Genomic DNA, 18,965 nt, shown 5'->3' with positions numbered 1-18,965 from the left:
GAAAAAGGTTAAAAACTAAAAAAAGAAAATTAAAATAAAAAGGTAAAAAACTAAAAAGAAAAAAGCTAAAAAAGCTACAAAACTAAAAAAAAGAAAACTAAAACAGAAAAAATGGAAAAAAGAAAAAACTAAAAAACAAAAAAAAAGAAAAACTAAAAAAAGAAAAAAAACTAAAAAAGAGAAAACTAAAAAAGAAAAAAACTTAAAAAAAGAAAAAACTAAAATAGAAAACAAACCAATAGAAAGAAGAAACAAAAAGAAAAGAAAAACTAAAAAGGAAAGAACCAAGAAAAGAAAAAACTAAAAGAGAAAAAAGGTAAAAAGAAACTATATCTATATATTAAAAAATAAGTTGTATATATGCATGTTTGTTTGTTTGTGGGTTTGCATGCGACGTCATTATAAGTATATAAGGCTTTGTAAATGACGTTATTATAAGTTGACACTACAGACCGGGACACATGGCAAATTATAAGACGGACTACAATGGCGCGTAACTAATATGGCGCGTAACGACTTACGCACGCGGGAGGGGGGGGGGGGGTGGCGCAAGGCGCCACCCCAACAATTAGTATGTATATATATTTGTGCATATATATATGTATCTATATATATAAAAATAAGTGGTCTGTCTGTGGATCAGGTGACGTCATGTTTCTGTGTCGACTGACGTCATGAAGTTAGTTGTCGTCATTTTTGCTATGACGGTGACGTCATTAAAGATATTTAAGACATATATGTTCACGTAGAAATCTATTAATGTTTAAGTTTACAATGACTGATGAACTTACAATGGCAAAAGCCGATGAAGATGCTCAAAGAGTCTATGCCAAAAAACTTGCTGCTGATAGAGAAAGTCAGAAAAGAAAGCGTGCCGAGGAACTACCAGAGCAACGCGAAAGCAGACTTGCTGCTAAAAGAGAAAGTGAAAAAAGAAGGCGTGACGAGGAATCACAAGAACAGCAAGAAATCAGGCTTGCTGCTGATAGAGAAAGTAAGAAAAGAAAGCGTGCCGAGGAATCACAAGAACAGCAAGAAATCAGGCTTGCTGCTGATAGAGAAAGTAAGAAAAGAAAGCGTGCCGAGGAATCAGAGCAACCTGAAAGTTATCGCCTGGCATTCAGGTACAGCCCAGTCGATGATTATAGCTTGAGTAGATGTGTTCAAATCGGGACAATGTCTAAAATTTGTCCCTATTGCAAGGCCTTGAAATTCAATGGTGAAACAATGGGAATGTGTTGTGCCTCAGGAAAAGTTAAACTTCCTCTATTGGCTGCACCACCAGAGCCATTGAAGACTTTCCTTACTGGAACTACGTCAGAATCTAAGCGTTTTTTGTCAAAAATCAGAAAATACAACTCATGTTTCCAAATGACGTCGTTTGGAGCCCAAATCGAAAATCCAGATCAATTTATGTCTACTTTCAAAGTAAAAGGGCAAATTTATCATAGAGCAGGGTCCCTTCTACCATTCTCAGGCGAGAATCATAAATTTTTACAATTGTACTTCATCAGTGATAGAAATTCTGAATTGAATGCACGTTGCGAAATTTCTCCCAAGGTGGAAAGGACAATTGTTTCCCAATTGCAACATCTTTTCCACGAAAATAATAATTTAGTGCGTCTGTTCAAAACAGCCATCGATTTGATGCCTACTGATACGCATAAAATTGTTATTTCCGCTGACAAAACGCCTCCTGGCCAACATGTGCGTAGATACAATGCTCCAACTATCGACGAAGTGGCAATCGTTATGGTCGGTGATCAGTTTTTACCTCGATATATTATTCTTCATAAGCGAAACGCTCAGTTGTTAAGAATTGCTGAAACTCATCGATGCTACGATGCCCTACAATATCCTATCATTTTTTGGGATGGAGCCGACGGCTATCACTTTAATACGCAGTATTATTCCTGTAGACTAATGATTCGGCAGGATGAAGAAAATTATATTTTAAAATGCCGTGAATTGTTTCACCAATTTGTTTTTGATATGTATGCTAAAATTGAATCAGAACGTTTGCTATATATCCGCCTGAATCAGACCAAGCTCCGCTCTGAACAATACATTCATTTGCGAGATGCAGTTATAAATGACGGTAATACCTTAAACATTGGAAGATTAACAATTTTACCTTCGTCATATGCTGGCAGTCCCCGTCATATGCATGAATATGCTCAAGATGCTATTGCGTATGTTCATCTCTATGGTCGTCCAGATTTATTTATTACATTTACATGTAATCAATCTTGGGACGAGATACTGCAGCTTTTACTTCAAGGCCAATCGGCGGTTTATAGGCATGACATTACGGCCCGTGTCTTCCGGCAAAAGTTGAAATCACTGATAAACTACATAGTAAAATTTGAAGTGTTTGGGTCAGTGCGATGCTGGATGTACTCAGTGGAATGGCAAAAACGAGGTTTGCCACACGCACATATACTAATCTGGCTACATAAAAAAATTACTTCGAACGAAATTGATGATGTGATTTCCGCTGAAATATCTGTTAAAAATGTCGATAAGGGGTTACATGATATTATTGTAAAAAATATGATACATGGACCTTGCGGTGCACTGAACGAAAATTCACCATGCATGGCCAAAGGAAGGTGCACAAAGCAATATCCTCGACTTTTAGTATCAAAGACAATTACTGGCAATGATGGTTACCCACAATATAGAAGAAGATCTACTGAAGATGGCGGTAAAACAGCAATAATAAAGAAGCGTAACGGTACCACCATCGAAGTAGATAACCAGTGGGTTGTTCCATATTCCCCATTATTATCAAAAACATTTAATGCACACATAAACGTTGAATACTGTAACTCCGTAAAGGCAATCAAATACATATGTAAATACGTCAACAAAGGCAGTGACATGGCAGTTTTTGGCTTGCAGCCCGAAATCAAAGATTTCGACGAAATCGTACAATATCAGGCTGGAAGATACATAAGCAGTAATGAAGCTGTTTGGCGAATTCTTTCATTTCCGATACATGAACGTAGTCCAGCTGTTGTTCACTTAGCGGTACATTTACAGATTGGTCAACGTGTTTATTTCACGGAAACCAACGTGCAACAAAGAGCCCTGAATCCACCGGATACAACACTAACAGCTTTTTTTCGCTTTGCAAAAATGATTCTTTTGCAAAAAAACTGCTGTATACTGAAGTGCCTTCGTATTACACGTGGAATACTAAAAATAAAGTATTTGAACGTCGAAAACAGGGTAAGTCATTCGACGGCCAACCTACCATCTTCAAAGATACCACGATAGGAAGACTCTACACCGTTTACCCCAATCAATATGAATGCTTCTTTCTACGCCTGCTTTTGGTGAATGTACCCGGTCAGACCTGCTTTGAGTATTTGAGAACTGTAAACGGTACTATACATGACACTTACCGCAGTGCATGCCAAACTCTGAATTTATTGGAGAATGACCAACACTGGGGTAACTGCATCAATGACGCGTGCGAAACGTCAACCCCGAGTCAAATTCGTGCATTGTTTGGCATCATTTTAACAACTTGCTCTCCATCAGCTCCTACAGAGTTATGGGAAAAATATAAGTCAAAAATGTCCGAAGATATACTCCATCGAAAACAGTTAGAGACGTCAGATATGAATTTTGATTTTACATCAGAAATTTATAACTACACATTAGTTATTATAGAAGATTTGTGCGTACGTATGGCAAACAAACCTCTTCAGGATTTGGGAATGCCTTCACCTATCCGTATCGCTGCTGTTTCGACATGTGTAGAATTGGATCGTGAACAAAGTTACAGTACGAGTGATCTATTGTCGTATGTACAAAATAACATTTCCGAGTTAACGTCGGAACAAAAAGACATTTATGATACGATAATGCATTGTGTCGATAACAACTTTGGAGAAATTCTCTTTTTGGATGCGCCAGGAGGTACTGGTAAAACGTTTGTGATAAAACTGATTCTGGCATCAATTCGATCAAAAAATGATATAGCGTTGGCAATTGCGTCGTCCGGAATAGCCGCAACATTGCTGCCTGGTGGAAGAACTGCTCAAACCGCTTTGAAATTGCCTCGGAATTTGCATTCTACAGAAACTCCCACGTGCAATATTTCCAAATCATCTGGGATGGGTAAAGTATTGCAGCAATGCAAACTTATTATTTGGGATGTGTGCACAATGGTACACAAAAAATCGCTCGAGGGTCTGGATCAATGCTTGAAAGATTTGAGAGGCAAGTCGAGACACTTTGGCAGCACATTAATATTGCTTGCGGGAGATTTCAGGCAAACATTACCTATAATACCTAGATCAACTCCTGCAGACGAAATGAATGCTTTCCTGAAAAATTCTAATTTATGGGCACAAGTAAAAATATTAAAATTAACTACAAATATGCGTGTCCGATTGCAAAACGATGACTCTGGTCAAACATTTTCAGTTCAATTGCTGGCAATTGGAAACGGAAAGCTCCCAGTAGACTCAATTTCAGAACGTATACAACTACCTGCTGATTTCTGTAATTTAGTGACGTCCAAAAATGAATTGATTGAAAAAGTATTTCCGAATATTTTAAGAAATTATAAAAATAATAAATGGCTAAGTTAAAGAGCGATTCTCGCACCCAAAAATATAGACGTCCACGAAATCAACAATATTGTTTTGACCAAGATTCGAGACCAGGCAGTCCTTTACAAGTCAGTCGACACAGTTTTGGAACCAAATGAAACGGTTAATTATCCATCTGAATTTTTAAATTCCATAGATCTTTCAGGGTTTCCACCACACGTGCTACAACTAAAAATAGGCGTACCAATAATACTTTTAAGAAATATCAACCCACCAAAGCTTTGCAATGGCACGCGACTTGCCGTAAAAAAAAACAATGGAAAACCTAATAGAGGCCACAATCTTGACAGGGCCTTTTGAGGGCGAGGCTGTTCTTATTCCTCGCATTCCCATGATTCCAACGGATCTGCCTTTTCAATTTAAAAGATTGCAGTTCCCAATTCGATTAGCATTTGCAATCACCATTAACAAAGCTCAAGGTCAATCATTAGAAAAATGTGGTATAGATCTTAATACTGATTGTTTTTCCCATGGACAATTGTACGTTGCATGTTCGAGGGTCGGTAAACCTGACAATCTATTTATATGTAGCGACAATTTGACAGCGAAGAATGTTGTATATTCGCAAGTTTTACGCAGTTAATTTGTATTGTATCTATCTATCTATCTATCTATATAAAAACGAGTTGTGTGTATGCATGTTTGTTTGTTTGTAAAAAGAGCGTTTGCATATGACGTCATTATTAGTACATAAGGCTTTGTATAAGCACAGACAATGGGAAAGCCAAGAATGTTGTATATTCGCTAAGTTTTACTTAGTTTGAAACACATATATACATCTATCTATATTCACAGGTGGGACACAGGGACACAACTACAATGGCACGTAACTAATAATGCGCGTAACGACTTACGCGCGCGGGGGGGCTTGGGGGGGGCGCGAAGCGCCCCACTAACTAGGTGTTGGGGTGGCGCGAAGCGCCACCCCAACAGCTAGTTCATGTTTATATGTTTGTTTGTATATATAATGTTTGTACAATCGGTAAACCTGACAGAAATTAAGTTATTCTGTCTAGAGACTATAATAAAACCCATTCTAAATCGCAATTGCAAAAAAAAATTGCAATTGCAAAAACAAAAATTCGCGAATCTAAGTTTATAGCAAATAATAAACATCTGTGTTAAAATATACGGACTAATAAAACTTAGATAACGAAGAGAGCCCACGATTTAACAATAAACAATAAACAAACAATAAATTCGAAACAATAAACATCAGTGCTAAAATATATAGACTTCAAAAACTTAGATAACGAAGAGAGTCCACAATTTAACTAATCTAGACCTTTAGATTAGCCGTCGAATGCTTTGAGCATCGAACAATAAACATCTGTGCTAAAATATATAGACTTCAAAAACTTAGATGACGAAGAGAGCCCACGATTTAACTAATCTAGACCTGTAGTTTAGCCGTCGACTGCTTTGAGTGTCGAAACAATAAACATCTGTGCTAAAATATATAGACTTCAAAAACTTAGATAACGAAGAGAGTCCACAATTTAACTAATCTAGACCTGTAGATTAGCCGTCGAATGCTTTGAGCATCGAACAATAAACATCTGTGCTAAAATATATAGACTTCGAAAACTTAGATAACGAAGAGAGCCCACGATTTAAGTAATGCAGACCTATAGTTTAGCCGTCGACTGCTTTGAGTGTCGAAACAATAAACATCTGTGCTAAAATATATAGACTTCAAAAACTTAGATAACGAAGAGAGCCCACGATTCAACTAATCTAGACCTGCAGTTTAGCCGTCGACTGCTTTGAGTGTCGAAATAATAAACATCTGTGCTAAAATATATAGACTTCAAAAACTTAGATAACGAAGAGAGCCCACGATTCAACTAATCTAGATCTGTAGTTTAGCCGTCGACTGCTTTGAGTGTCGAAACAATAAACATCTGTGCTAAAATATATAGACTTCAAAAACTTAGATAACGAAGAGAGCCCACGATTCAACTAATCTAGATCTGTAGTTTAGCCGTCGACTGCTTTGAGTGTCGAACAATAAACATCAGATAATTTAGCCGTCGACTGCTTTGAGTGTCGAAACAATAAACATCTGTGCTAAAATATATAGACTTCAAAAACTTAGATAACGAAGAGAGTCCACAATTTAACTAATCTAGACCTGTAGATTAGTTGTCGAATGCTTTGAGCATCGAACAATAAACATCTGTGCTAAAATATATAGACTTCAAAAACTTAGATAACGAAGAGAGCCCACGATTCAACTAATCTAGATCTGTAGTTTAGCTGTCGACTGCTTTGAGTGTCGAAACAATAAACATCTGTGCTAAAATATATAGACTTCAAAAACTTAGATAACGAAGAGAGCCCACGATTCAACTAATCTAGACCTGCAGTTTAGCCGTCGACTGCTTTGAGTGTCGAAACAATAAACATCTGTGCTAAAATATATAGACTTCAAAAACTTAGATAACGAAGAGAGCCCACGATTCAACTAATCTAGATCTGTAGTTTAGCCGTCGACTGCTTTGAGTGTCGAAACAATAAACATCTGTGCTAAAATATATAGACTTCAAAAACTTAGATAACGAAGAGAGCCCACGATTCAACTAATCTAGATCTGTAGTTTAGCCGTCGACTGCTTTGAGTGTCAAACAATAAACATCAGTGCTAAAATATATAGACTTCAAGAACCTAGATAACGAAGAGAGCCCACGATTCAACTAATCTAGACTTGTAATTTAGCCGTCGACTGCTTTGAGTGTCGAAACAATAAACATCTGTGCTAAAATATATAGACTTCAAAAACTTAGATAACGAAGAGAGTCCACAATTTAACTAATCTAGACCTGTAGATTAGCCGTCGAATGCTTTGAGCATCGAACAATAAACATCTGTGCTAAAATATATAGACTTCAAAAACTTAGATAACGAAGAGAGTCCACAATTTAACTAATCTAGACCTGTAGATTAGCCGTCGAATGCTTTGAGCATCGAACAATAAACATCTGTGCTAAAATATATAGACTTCAAAAACTTAGATAACGAAGAGAGCCTACGATTCAACTAATCTAGATCTGTAGTTTAGCCGTCGACTGCTTTGAGTGTCGAAACAATAAACATCTGTGCTAAAATATATAGACTTCAAAAACTTAGATAACGAAGAGAGCCCACGATTCAACTAATCTAGATCTGTAGTTTAGCCGTCGACTGCTTTGAGTGTCGAACAATAAACATCAGTGCTAAAATATATAGACTTCAAGAACCTAGATAACGAAGAGAGCCCACGATTCAACTAATCTAGACTTGTAATTTAGCCGTCGACTGCTTTGAGTGTCGAAACAATAAACATCTGTGCTAAAATATATAGACTTCAAAAACTTAGATAACGAAGAGAGTCCACAATTTAACTAATCTAGACCTGTAGATTAGCCGTCGAATGCTTTGAGCATCGAACAATAAACATCTGTGCTAAAATATATAGACTTCAAAAACTTAGATAACGAAGAGAGCCTACGATTCAACTAATCTAGATCTGTAGTTTAGCCGTCGACTGCTTTGAGTGTCGAAACAATAAACATCTGTGCTAAAATATATAGACTTCAAAAACTTAGATAACGAAGAGAGCCCACGATTCAACTAATCTAGATCTGTAGTTTAGCCGTCGACTGCTTTGAGTGTCGAACAATAAACATCAGTGCTAAAATATATAGACTTCAAGAACCTAGATAACGAAGAGAGCCCACGATTCAACTAATCTAGACTTGTAATTTAGCCGTCGACTGCTTTGAGTGTCGAAACAATAAACATCTGTGCTAAAATATATAGACTTCAAAAACTTAGATAACGAAGAGAGTCCACAATTTAACTAATCTAGACCTGTAGATTAGCCGTCGAATGCTTTGAGCATCGAACAATAAACATCTGTGCTAAAATATATAGACTTCAAAAACTTAGATAACGAAGAGAGCCCACGATTTAAGTAATGTAGACATATAGTTTAGCCGTCGACTGCTTTAAGCATCGAACAATAGACATATATGCTAAAATATATAGACTTCAAAAACTTAGATATCGAAGAGAGCCCATGATTAAACTAATCTGGACCTGTAGTTTAGCCTTCGACTGTTTTGGGTATCGAATACTAAACATATGTGTTAAAATAAATGTACTTCAAAAACTTAGGTAACGAAGAGAGCCCATGATTAAACTAATCTGGACATGTAGTTTAGCCTTCGACTGCTTTGAGTATCGAATAATAAGCATATGTGTTAAAATATTTGGACCTAAAAAAAATATGGACCTCGCGTTGTTGAATGTTTTTTTTTCCAAATAATGAGAAGATTCAAATCGCAGTTATTTACCGTAGTCCGTCAGCTAGTCTGGTAGAATTTAGGAATTGTTTTGAAAAATTCTTGGATAAATTAGTCTTACTACTTCTTATCTAGTTTTGGTAGTTTTTAATATTGACTCAATGAACCTTCTTTCTGCTAATCAGAATAAACTGGATAGTAACATTTTGAAGTTTTTATAATGTCCACTATCTCATGGATTATATCCTGTATGCCTTGTACCATGCAGAATAACTGATCCGTCATATTCACTAATTGATAATATTTTTTCATAATATTAATATGCATTTGAATTAAATATTCAACTTATTTGCAAATGAATTACAGTTAAAGCATCACTGTTCATTATTCAGAGGGAACCTCCACTTCAACCTAGGGTTACTCAGATCGCATTCCTCCATCGTAATTTTTTTGCTAGCTTCATCTATCCCAATGCACTGTCTGCTAAACACATGCACTAGAAATTGCATTTCTGGATCATATTCCCAAAATTGATTCCCCTGTAACCCATGGCATGGGTAAAGAAGAACATCGTTTCCGTCATAGTCTAAACAGTTTTCATCACGTCTTATCTCTCCTGTTCTGCTCAGCATCCAAAACTGGTTCCCCTCTTGATTATGACAGGGCCAAATGCCAACAGGCTTATATAAGTCTTCATTTTGCGCTGCTGAGTCAATACAATAATTTATACGTAAATTACGAATTTCGCCGGAACAAACAGCTTCCTCAGGAATAAATAATTCAGGGTAAATGTTTTCTAAATACCATTTAAAGGACTGACATTTCAGAGACTTCCTGAGAGCTTTTCTAGACGATACATCCCCATAATCACCCTTGTCATAATTAATTCTCTTGTAATAGTTTTTAGCATAGTCATCTAACCACACTTCCGCCAATCGAACGTTATTTCTTTTTACAGAGTCTTTGTCACCTGGCCACTTTATTGGCGAATTTTTACGAAAAATGTGTCCAACACGTGAACAAGGTATTGTTTCGAGAGTTCCACCACACATCCAAATTTTGAAAGAGAGTTCTAAATTTTCAGCTCCCCAGTAATCAAATTCACTATCATAGGTTCCAAGCTCTTCAAAAAAAGACTTATCTATTGCAAATAAACCACCAGCCATAGCTGGACTATAAACTGGATCAGTATGATGACTCCTCCTTTGCAGTTCTCTATTAGGAATGGAGTGCCAGTGAAAAATCAAACCCCAATTAAAGCCCCCAACTTGAACTGTTGACGATTGATACTCAAACGTTTTATCATTGATTGGATCAATGACCGGAGTGACGACAGATGTGCGATTTTGAGCTATTCTGTCTAAAAGAGGCTCTAACCAGCCCTCTGTGCATTCACAATGAGAGTCAAGATAAGTGACAACCGGTGCTGTAGAATATTTTAAGCCCAGAAGTCTAGCGCGGATGAGTCCTTCTCTTTTAGATGCTCTCACTATCTTAACTTTAGGGTAACGTTGAATCATATAACCACTAAGAGGATCCTTTAAGTGTTCCATGTCAGAGAAGTCATCCACTAGGATTATCTCTTTAAGTAGATGCTCTGGCGATCGGTTGAGAACACTATGAACCGTTCTAAGCAGAACAGACCATGCCTCATTGTGAAAAATTATAATCACTGAGGTTTGCGGCAAATTTCGTACATATCGATCCTTTTCCTTACATTTGTTGTCTCGAATATCAGGAAGACTTCTCTGTATTGAAATCATATCTGATACATATTCATTAAACTCGTGGTTTTTCCAACCTTTGTCTATTGAGATTTTCTGGTCACGCTCCTCATCTTCTGGAAGAATTACAGGCCTACCAAGCTCACCAGGCTCTTGGAGATATTCCGGCGACCGTATGACCTTTATTCCTTCTTTATAACCGCTATCAATCTTATTTGTAATAGCTTTCCTATCTTCTGATATTATTTGATGAGATTCAAGCTGCTGAATTGAATTAAATGATAGCAAAAACAGTAAAATAACTAACACATTAATTGTTAAACATTTCAAAAATCTTACTGGTCTAAAAAAATAGCGAAACATTATGAGTCTTAAAACTTATTCGGGTTTTGTATTACGCTCACATGCAAAATCAATCAGTCTTTCGAGCTCTTCTGCCATTTAAAAATAGCACGATCAAAATTTCCTCAAATTAATCAAAAATTTATAATTTGGATACGAATAAAATTATTTTGCATTTCTACTAGACATGATGAGCAAAACATAAAGACCAAACATTCATGCCCCTGTCTTTTTTGTTATTCTTTAATCAAATGACGCCAAATATTGCTCCGAGATACAGCGTGGTTCCCATGCGCTGTGCATTCAAACAGATAAATTATATCTTTTAATAGCTAATAGGGGGGCGCTTTGCGCCACCCCAACACCGAGGTGGTAGGGTGGCCCCCAAGCAACCCCGCACGAAAGTCGTTACGCGCCATTGTAGTTGTGTCCCTGTGTCCCACCTGTGAATATGTATATATATATATATATATATATATATATATATATATATATATATATATATATATATATATATATATATCTATATATATAAAAATAAGTTGTCTGTCTGTTACGGCTTGCTTGAATAATCAAATATCTTTGAAAAGACAACAGTATTAAAAGAGATTTAATTTCTTAAAGAATAAAAAACTGGTAGCTTCAAAAATCTATCTATCTATCTATCTATCTATATATATATAAATAAGTTATATATATAAAAATAAGTTGTCTGTCTGTTACGACTTGCTTGAATAATCAAATATCTTTGAAAAGACAACAGTATTAAAAGGGATTGAATATCTTAAAGAATAAAAAACTGGTAGCTTCAAAAATCTATCTATCTATCTATCTATCTATATATATAAAAATAAGTTGTCTGTCTGTTACGGCTTGCTTGAATAATCAAATATCTTTGAAAAGACAACAGTATTAAAAGAGATTGAATTTCTTAAAGAGTAAAAAACTGGTAGCTTCAAAAATCTATCTATCTATCTATCTATATATATAAAAATAAGTTGTCTGTCCGTTACGGCTTGCTTGAATAATCAAATATCTTTAAAAAGACAACAGTATTAAAAGAGATTGAATTTCTTAAAGAATAAAAAACTGGTAGCTTCAAAAATCTATCTATCTATATATATAAAAATAAGTTGTCTGTCCGTTACGGCTTGCTTGAATAATCAAATATCTTTGAAAAGACAACAGTATTAAAAGAGATTGAATTTCTTAAAGAATAAAAAACTGGTAGCTTCAAAAATCTATCTATCTATCTATCTATATATATAAAAATAAGTTGTCTGTCTGTTACGGCTTGCTTGAATAATCAAATATCTTTAAAAAGACAACAGTATTAAAAGAGATTGAATTTCTTAAAGAATAAAAAACTGGTAGCTTCAAAAATCTATCTATCTATATATATAAAAATAAGTTGTCTGTCCGTTACGGCTTGCTTGAATAATCAAATATCTTTGAAAAGACAACAGTATTAAAAGAGATTGAATTTCTTAAAGAGTAAAAAACTGGTAGCTTCAAAAATCTATCTATCTATATATATAAAAATAAGTTGTCTGTCTGTTACGGCTTGCTTGAATAATCAAATATCTTTGAAAAGACAACAATATTAAAAGAGATTTAATTTCTTAAAGAATAAAAAACTGGTAGCTTCAAAAATCTATCTATCTATCTATCTATCTATATATATAAAAATAAGTTGTCTGTCTGTTACGGCTTGCTTGAACAATCAAATATCTTTGAAAAGATACAGTATTAAAAGAGATTGAATTTCTTAAAGAATAAAAAACGGGTAGCTTCAAAAATATATCTATCTATCTATCTATATATATAAAAATAAGTTGTCTGTCTGTTACGGCTTGCTTGAATAATCAAATATCTTTGAAAAGACAACAGTATTAAAAGAGATTGAATTTCTTAAAGAATAAAAAAATGGTAGCTTCAAAAATATATCTATCTATATATATAAAAATAAGTTGTCTGTCCGTTACGGCTTGCTTGAATAATCAAATATCTTTGAAAAGACAACAGTATTAAAAGAGATTGAATTTCTTAAAGAATAAAAAACTGGTAGCTTCAAAAATCTATCTATCTATATATATAAAAATAAGTTGTCTGTCCGTTACGGCTTGCTTGAATAATCACATATCTTTGAAAAGACAACAGTATTAAAAGAGATTGAATTTCTTAAAGAATAAAAAACTGGTAGCTTCAAAAATCTATCTATCTATCTATCTATATATATAAAAATAAGTTGTCTGTCTGTTACGGCTTGCTTGAATAATCAAATATCTTTGAAAAGAAAACAGTATTAAAAGAGATTGAATTTCTTAAAGAATAAAAAAATGGTAGCTTCAAAAATATATCTATCTATATATATAAAAATAAGTTGTCTGTCCGTTACGGCTTGCTTGAATAATCACATATCTTTGAAAAGACAACAGTATTAAAAGAGATTGAATTTCTTAAAGAATAAAAAACTGGTAGCTTCAAAAATCTATCTATCTATCTATCTATATATATAAAAATAAGTTGTCTGTCTGTTACGGCTTGCTTGAATAATCAAATATCTTTGAAAAGAAAACAGTATTAAAAGAGATTGAATTTCTTAAAGAATAAAAAAATGGTAGCTTCAAAAATATATCTATCTATATATATAAAAATAAGTTGTCTGTCCGTTACGGCTTGCTTGAATAATCAAATATCTTTGAAAAGACAACAGTATTAAAAGAGATTGAATTTCTTAAAGAATAAAAAAATGGTAGCTTCAAAAATATATCTATCTATATATATAAAAATAAGTTGTCTGTCCGTTACGGCTTGCTTGAAATGAATAATCAAATATCTTTGAAAAGAAAACAGTATTAAAAGAGATTGAATTTCTTAAAAAAACTGGTAGCTTCAAAAATCTATCTATCTATCTATATAAAAATAAGTTGTCTGTCTGTTACGGCTTGCTTGAATAATCAAATATCTTTGAAAAGACAACAGTATTAAAAGAGATTTAATTTCTTAAAGAATAAAAAACTGGTAGCTTCAAAAATCTATCTATCTATCTATCTATATATATAAAAATAAGTTGTCTGTCTGTTACGGCTTGCTTGAATAATCAAATATCTTTGAAAAGACAACAGTATTAAAAGAGATTGAATTTCTTAAAGAGTAAAAAACTGGTAGCTTCAAAAATCTATCTATCTATATATATAAAAATAAGTTGTCTGTCCGTTACGGCTTGCTTGAATAATCAAATATCTTTGAAAAGACATCAGTATTAAAAGAGATTTAATTTCTTAAAGAGTAAAAAAATGGTAGCTTCAAAAATCTATCCATCTATCTATATAAAAATAAGTTGTCTGTCCGTTACGGCTTGCTTGAATAATCAAATATCTTTGAAAAGACATTATATATTTCAAAATTTGATATTTCAAAATTTGAAATATATAGACTTCAAAAACTTAGATAACGAAGAGAGTCCACAATTTAACTAATCTAGACCTTTAGATTAGCCGTCGAATGCTTTGAGCATCGAACAATAAACATCTGTGCTAAAATATATAGACTTCAAAAACTTAGATGACGAAGAGAGCCCACGATTTAACTAATCTAGACCTGTAGTTTAGCCGTCGACTGCTTTGAGTGTCGAAACAATAAACATCTGTGCTAAAATATATAGACTTCAAAAACTTAGATAACGAAGAGAGTCCACAATTTAACTAATCTAGACCTGTAGATTAGCCGTCGAATGCTTTGAGCATCGAACAATAAACATCTGTGCTAAAATATATAGACTTCGAAAACTTAGATAACGAAGAGAGCCCACGATTTAAGTAATGCAGACCTATAGTTTAGCCGTCGACTGCTTTGAGTGTCGAAACAATAAACATCTGTGCTAAAATATATAGACTTCAAAAACTTAGATAACGAAGAGAGCCCACGATTCAACTAATCTAGACCTGCAGTTTAGCCGTCGACTGCTTTGAGTGTCGAAATAATAAACATCTGTGCTAAAATATATAGACTTCAAAAACTTAGATAACGAAGAGAGCCCACGATTCAACTAATCTAGATCTGTAGTTTAGCCGTCGACTGCTTTGAGTGTCGAAACAATAAACATCTGTGCTAAAATATATAGACTTCAAAAACTTAGATAACGAAGAGAGCCCACGATTCAACTAATCTAGATCTGTAGTTTAGCCGTCGACTGCTTTGAGTGTCGAACAATAAACATCAGATAATTTAGCCGTCGACTGCTTTGAGTGTCGAAACAATAAACATCTGTGCTAAAATATATAGACTTCAAAAACTTAGATAACGAAGAGAGTCCATAATTTAACTAATCTAGACCTGTAGATTAGTTGTCGAATGCTTTGAGCATCGAACAATAAACATCTGTGCTAAAATATATAGACTTCAAAAACTTAGATAACGAAGAGAGCCCACGATTCAACTAATCTAGATCTGTAGTTTAGCTGTCGACTGCTTTGAGTGTCGAAACAATAAACATCTGTGCTAAAATATATAGACTTCAAAAACTTAGATAACGAAGAGAGCCCACGATTCAACTAATCTAGACCTGCAGTTTAGCCGTCGACTGCTTTGAGTGTCGAAACAATAAACATCTGTGCTAAAATATATAGACTTCAAAAACTTAGATAACGAAGAGAGCCCACGATTCAACTAATCTAGATCTGTAGTTTAGCCGTCGACTGCTTTGAGTGTCGAAACAATAAACATCTGTGCTAAAATATATAGACTTCAAAAACTTAGATAACGAAGAGAGCCCACGATTCAACTAATCTAGATCTGTAGTTTAGCCGTCGACTGCTTTGAGTGTCGAACAATAAACATCAGTGCTAAAATATATAGACTTCAAGAACCTAGATAACGAAGAGAGCCCACGATTCAACTAATCTAGACTTGTAATTTAGCCGTCGACTGCTTTGAGTGTCGAAACAATAAACATCTGTGCTAAAATATATAGACTTCAAAAACTTAGATAACGAAGAGAGTCCACAATTTAACTAATCTAGACCTGTAGATTAGCCGTCGAATGCTTTGAGCATCGAACAATAAACATCTGTGCTAAAATATATAGACTTCAAAAACTTAGATAACGAAGAGAGCCTACGATTCAACTAATCTAGATCTGTAGTTTAGCCGTCGACTGCTTTGAGTGTCGAAACAATAAACATCTGTGCTAAAATATATAGACTTCAAAAACTTAGATAACGAAGAGAGCCCACGATTCAACTAATCTAGATCTGTAGTTTAGCCGTCGACTGCTTTGAGTGTCGAACAATAAACATCAGTGCTAAAATATATAGACTTCAAGAACCTAGATAACGAAGAGAGCCCACGATTCAACTAATCTAGACTTGTAATTTAGCCGTCGACTGCTTTGAGTGTCGAAACAATAAACATCTGTGCTAAAATATATAGACTTCAAAAACTTAGATAACGAAGAGAGTCCACAATTTAACTAATCTAGACCTGTAGATTAGCCGTCGAATGCTTTGAGCATCGAACAATAAACATCTGTGCTAAAATATATAGACTTCAAAAACTTAGATAACGAAGAGAGCCCACGATTTAAGTAATGTAGACATATAGTTTAGCCGTCGACTGCTTTAAGCATCGAACAATAGACATATATGCTAAAATATATAGACTTCAAAAACTTAGATATCGAAGAGAGCCCATGATTAAACTAATCTGGACCTGTAGTTTAGCCTTCGACTGTTTTGGGTATCGAATACTAAACATATGTGTTAAAATATATGTACTTCAAAAACTTAGGTAACGAAGAGAGCCCATGATTAAACTAATCTGGACATGTAGTTTAGCCTTCGACTGCTTTGAGTATCGAATAATAAGCATATGTGTTAAAATATTTGGACCTAAAAAAAATATGGACCTCGCGTTGTTGAATGTTTTTTTTTCCAAATAATGAGAAGATTCAAATCGCAGTTATTTACCGTAGTCCGTCAGCTAGTCTGGTAGAATTTAGGAATTGTTTTGAAAAATTCTTGGATAAATTAGTCTTACTACTTCTTATCTAGTTTTGGTAGTTTTTAATATTGACTCAATGAACCTTCTTTCTGCTAATCAGAATAAACTGGATAGTAACATTTTGAAGTTTTTATAATGTCCACTATCTCATGGATTATATCCTGTATGCCTTGTACCATGCAGAATAACTGATCCGTCATATTCACTAATTGATAATATTTTTTCATAATATTAATATGCATTTGAATTAAATATTCAACTTATTTGCAAATGAATTACAGTTAAAGCATCACTGTTCATTATTCAGAGGGAACCTCCACTTCAACCTAGGGTTACTCAGATCGCATTCCTCCATCGTAATTTTTTTGCTAGCTTCATCTATCCCAATGCACTGTCTGCTAAACACATGCACTAGAAATTGCATTTCTGGATCATATTCCCAAAATTGATTCCCCTGTAACCCATGGCATGGGTAAAGAAGAACATCGTTTCCGTCATAGTCTAAACAGTTTTCATCACGTCTTATCTCTCCTGTTCTGCTCAGCATCCAAAACTGGTTCCCCTCTTGATTATGACAGGGCCAAATGCCAACAGGCTTATATAAGTCTTCATTTTGCGCTGCTGAGTCAATACAATAATTTATACGTAAATTACGAATTTCGCCGGAACAAACAGCTTCCTCAGGAATAAATAATTCAGGGTAAATGTTTTCTAAATACCATTTAAAGGACTGACATTTCAGAGACTTCCTGAGAGCTTTTCTAGACGATACATCCCCATAATCACCCTTGTCATAATTAATTCTCTTGTAATAGTTTTTAGCATAGTCATCTAACCACACTTCCGCCAATCGAACGTTATTTCTTTTTACAGAGTCTTTGTCACCTGGCCACTTTATTGGCGAATTTTTACGAAAAATGTGTCCAACACGTGAACAAGGTATTGTTTCGAGAGTTCCACCACACATCCAAATTTTGAAAGAGAGTTCTAAATTTTCAGCTCCCCAGTAATCAAATTCACTATCATAGGTTCCAAGCTCTTCAAAAAAAGACTTATCTATTGCAAATAAACCACCAGCCATAGCTGGACTATAAACTGGATCAGTATGATGACTCCTCCTTTGCAGTTCTCTATTAGGAATGGAGTGCCAGTGAAAAATCAAACCCCAATTAAAGCCCCCAACTTGAACTGTTGACGATTGATACTCAAACGTTTTATCATTGATTGGATCAATGACCGGAGTGACGACAGATGTGCGATTTTGAGCTATTCTGTCTAAAAGAGGCTCTAACCAGCCCTCTGTGCATTCACAATGAGAGTCAAGATAAGTGACAACCGGTGCTGTAGAATATTTTAAGCCCAGAAGTCTAGCGCGGATGAGTCCTTCTCTTTTAGATGCTCTCACTATCTTAACTTTAGGGTAACGTTGAATCATATAACCACTAAGAGGATCCTTTAAGTGTTCCATGTCAGAGAAGTCATCCACTAGGATTATCTCTTTAAGTAGATGCTCTGGCGATCGGTTGAGAACACTATGAACCGTTCTAAGCAGAACAGACCATGCCTCATTGTGAAAAATTATAATCACTGAGGTTTGCGGCAAATTTCGTACATATCGATCCTTTTCCTTACATTTGTTGTCTCGAATATCAGGAAGACTTCTCTGTATTGAAATCATATCTGATACATATTCATTAAACTCGTGGTTTTTCCAACCTTTGTCTATTGAGATTTTCTGGTCACGCTCCTCATCTTCTGGAAGAATTACAGGCCTACCAAGCTCACCAGGCTCTTGGAGATATTCCGGCGACCGTATGACCTTTATTCCTTCTTTATAACCGCTATCAATCTTATTTGTAATAGCTTTCCTATCTTCTGATATTATTTGATGAGATTCAAGCTGCTGAATTGAATTAAATGATAGCAAAAACAGTAAAATAACTAACACATTAATTGTTAAACATTTCAAAAATCTTACTGGT

At 34.7% G+C, this 18,965-nt stretch overlaps 3 protein-coding genes across 3 annotated transcripts in view; 1 reads left to right on the top strand and 2 right to left on the bottom strand.

Moving 5' to 3' along the window:
• The window catches only part of LOC136033237 (protein FAM91A1-like), a 187,186-nt gene that overhangs the window by 101,658 nt on the left and 66,563 nt on the right, over window positions 1–18,965 (top strand). The gene's annotated exons all lie outside the window — the stretch shown is intronic.
• LOC136033392 (putative polypeptide N-acetylgalactosaminyltransferase 9) lies at window positions 8,877–10,800 on the bottom strand. Its single transcript, XM_065714173.1, has one exon. It carries the CDS (start codon window positions 10,675–10,677, stop codon window positions 9,289–9,291), a length of 1,389 nt encoding a protein of 462 aa, XP_065570245.1. The 5' UTR covers window positions 10,678–10,800; the 3' UTR covers window positions 8,877–9,288.
• Window positions 16,859–18,784, bottom strand: LOC136033391 (putative polypeptide N-acetylgalactosaminyltransferase 9). The gene has a single exon (XM_065714172.1). The coding sequence runs from the start codon at window positions 18,659–18,661 to the stop codon at window positions 17,273–17,275; it is 1,389 nt and encodes a 462-aa protein (XP_065570244.1). The 5' UTR covers window positions 18,662–18,784; the 3' UTR covers window positions 16,859–17,272.

The sequence above is a fragment of the Artemia franciscana genome, chromosome 11, assembly GCF_032884065.1.
Source record: "Artemia franciscana chromosome 11, ASM3288406v1, whole genome shotgun sequence".
Taxonomy (NCBI): domain Eukaryota; kingdom Metazoa; phylum Arthropoda; class Branchiopoda; order Anostraca; family Artemiidae; genus Artemia; species Artemia franciscana.
Note: the sequence above shows the minus strand (reverse complement) of the source record. Positions and strands in the feature narration are given on the sequence as shown.

What these genes read in the sequence shown, in the direction of transcription:
- LOC136033392 (XM_065714173.1), bottom strand. Translation starts at nt 10,677, where the DNA reads ATGATTTCAATACAGAGAAGTCTTCCTGATATTCGAGACAACAAATGT.
- LOC136033391 (XM_065714172.1), bottom strand. Translation starts at nt 18,661, where the DNA reads ATGATTTCAATACAGAGAAGTCTTCCTGATATTCGAGACAACAAATGT.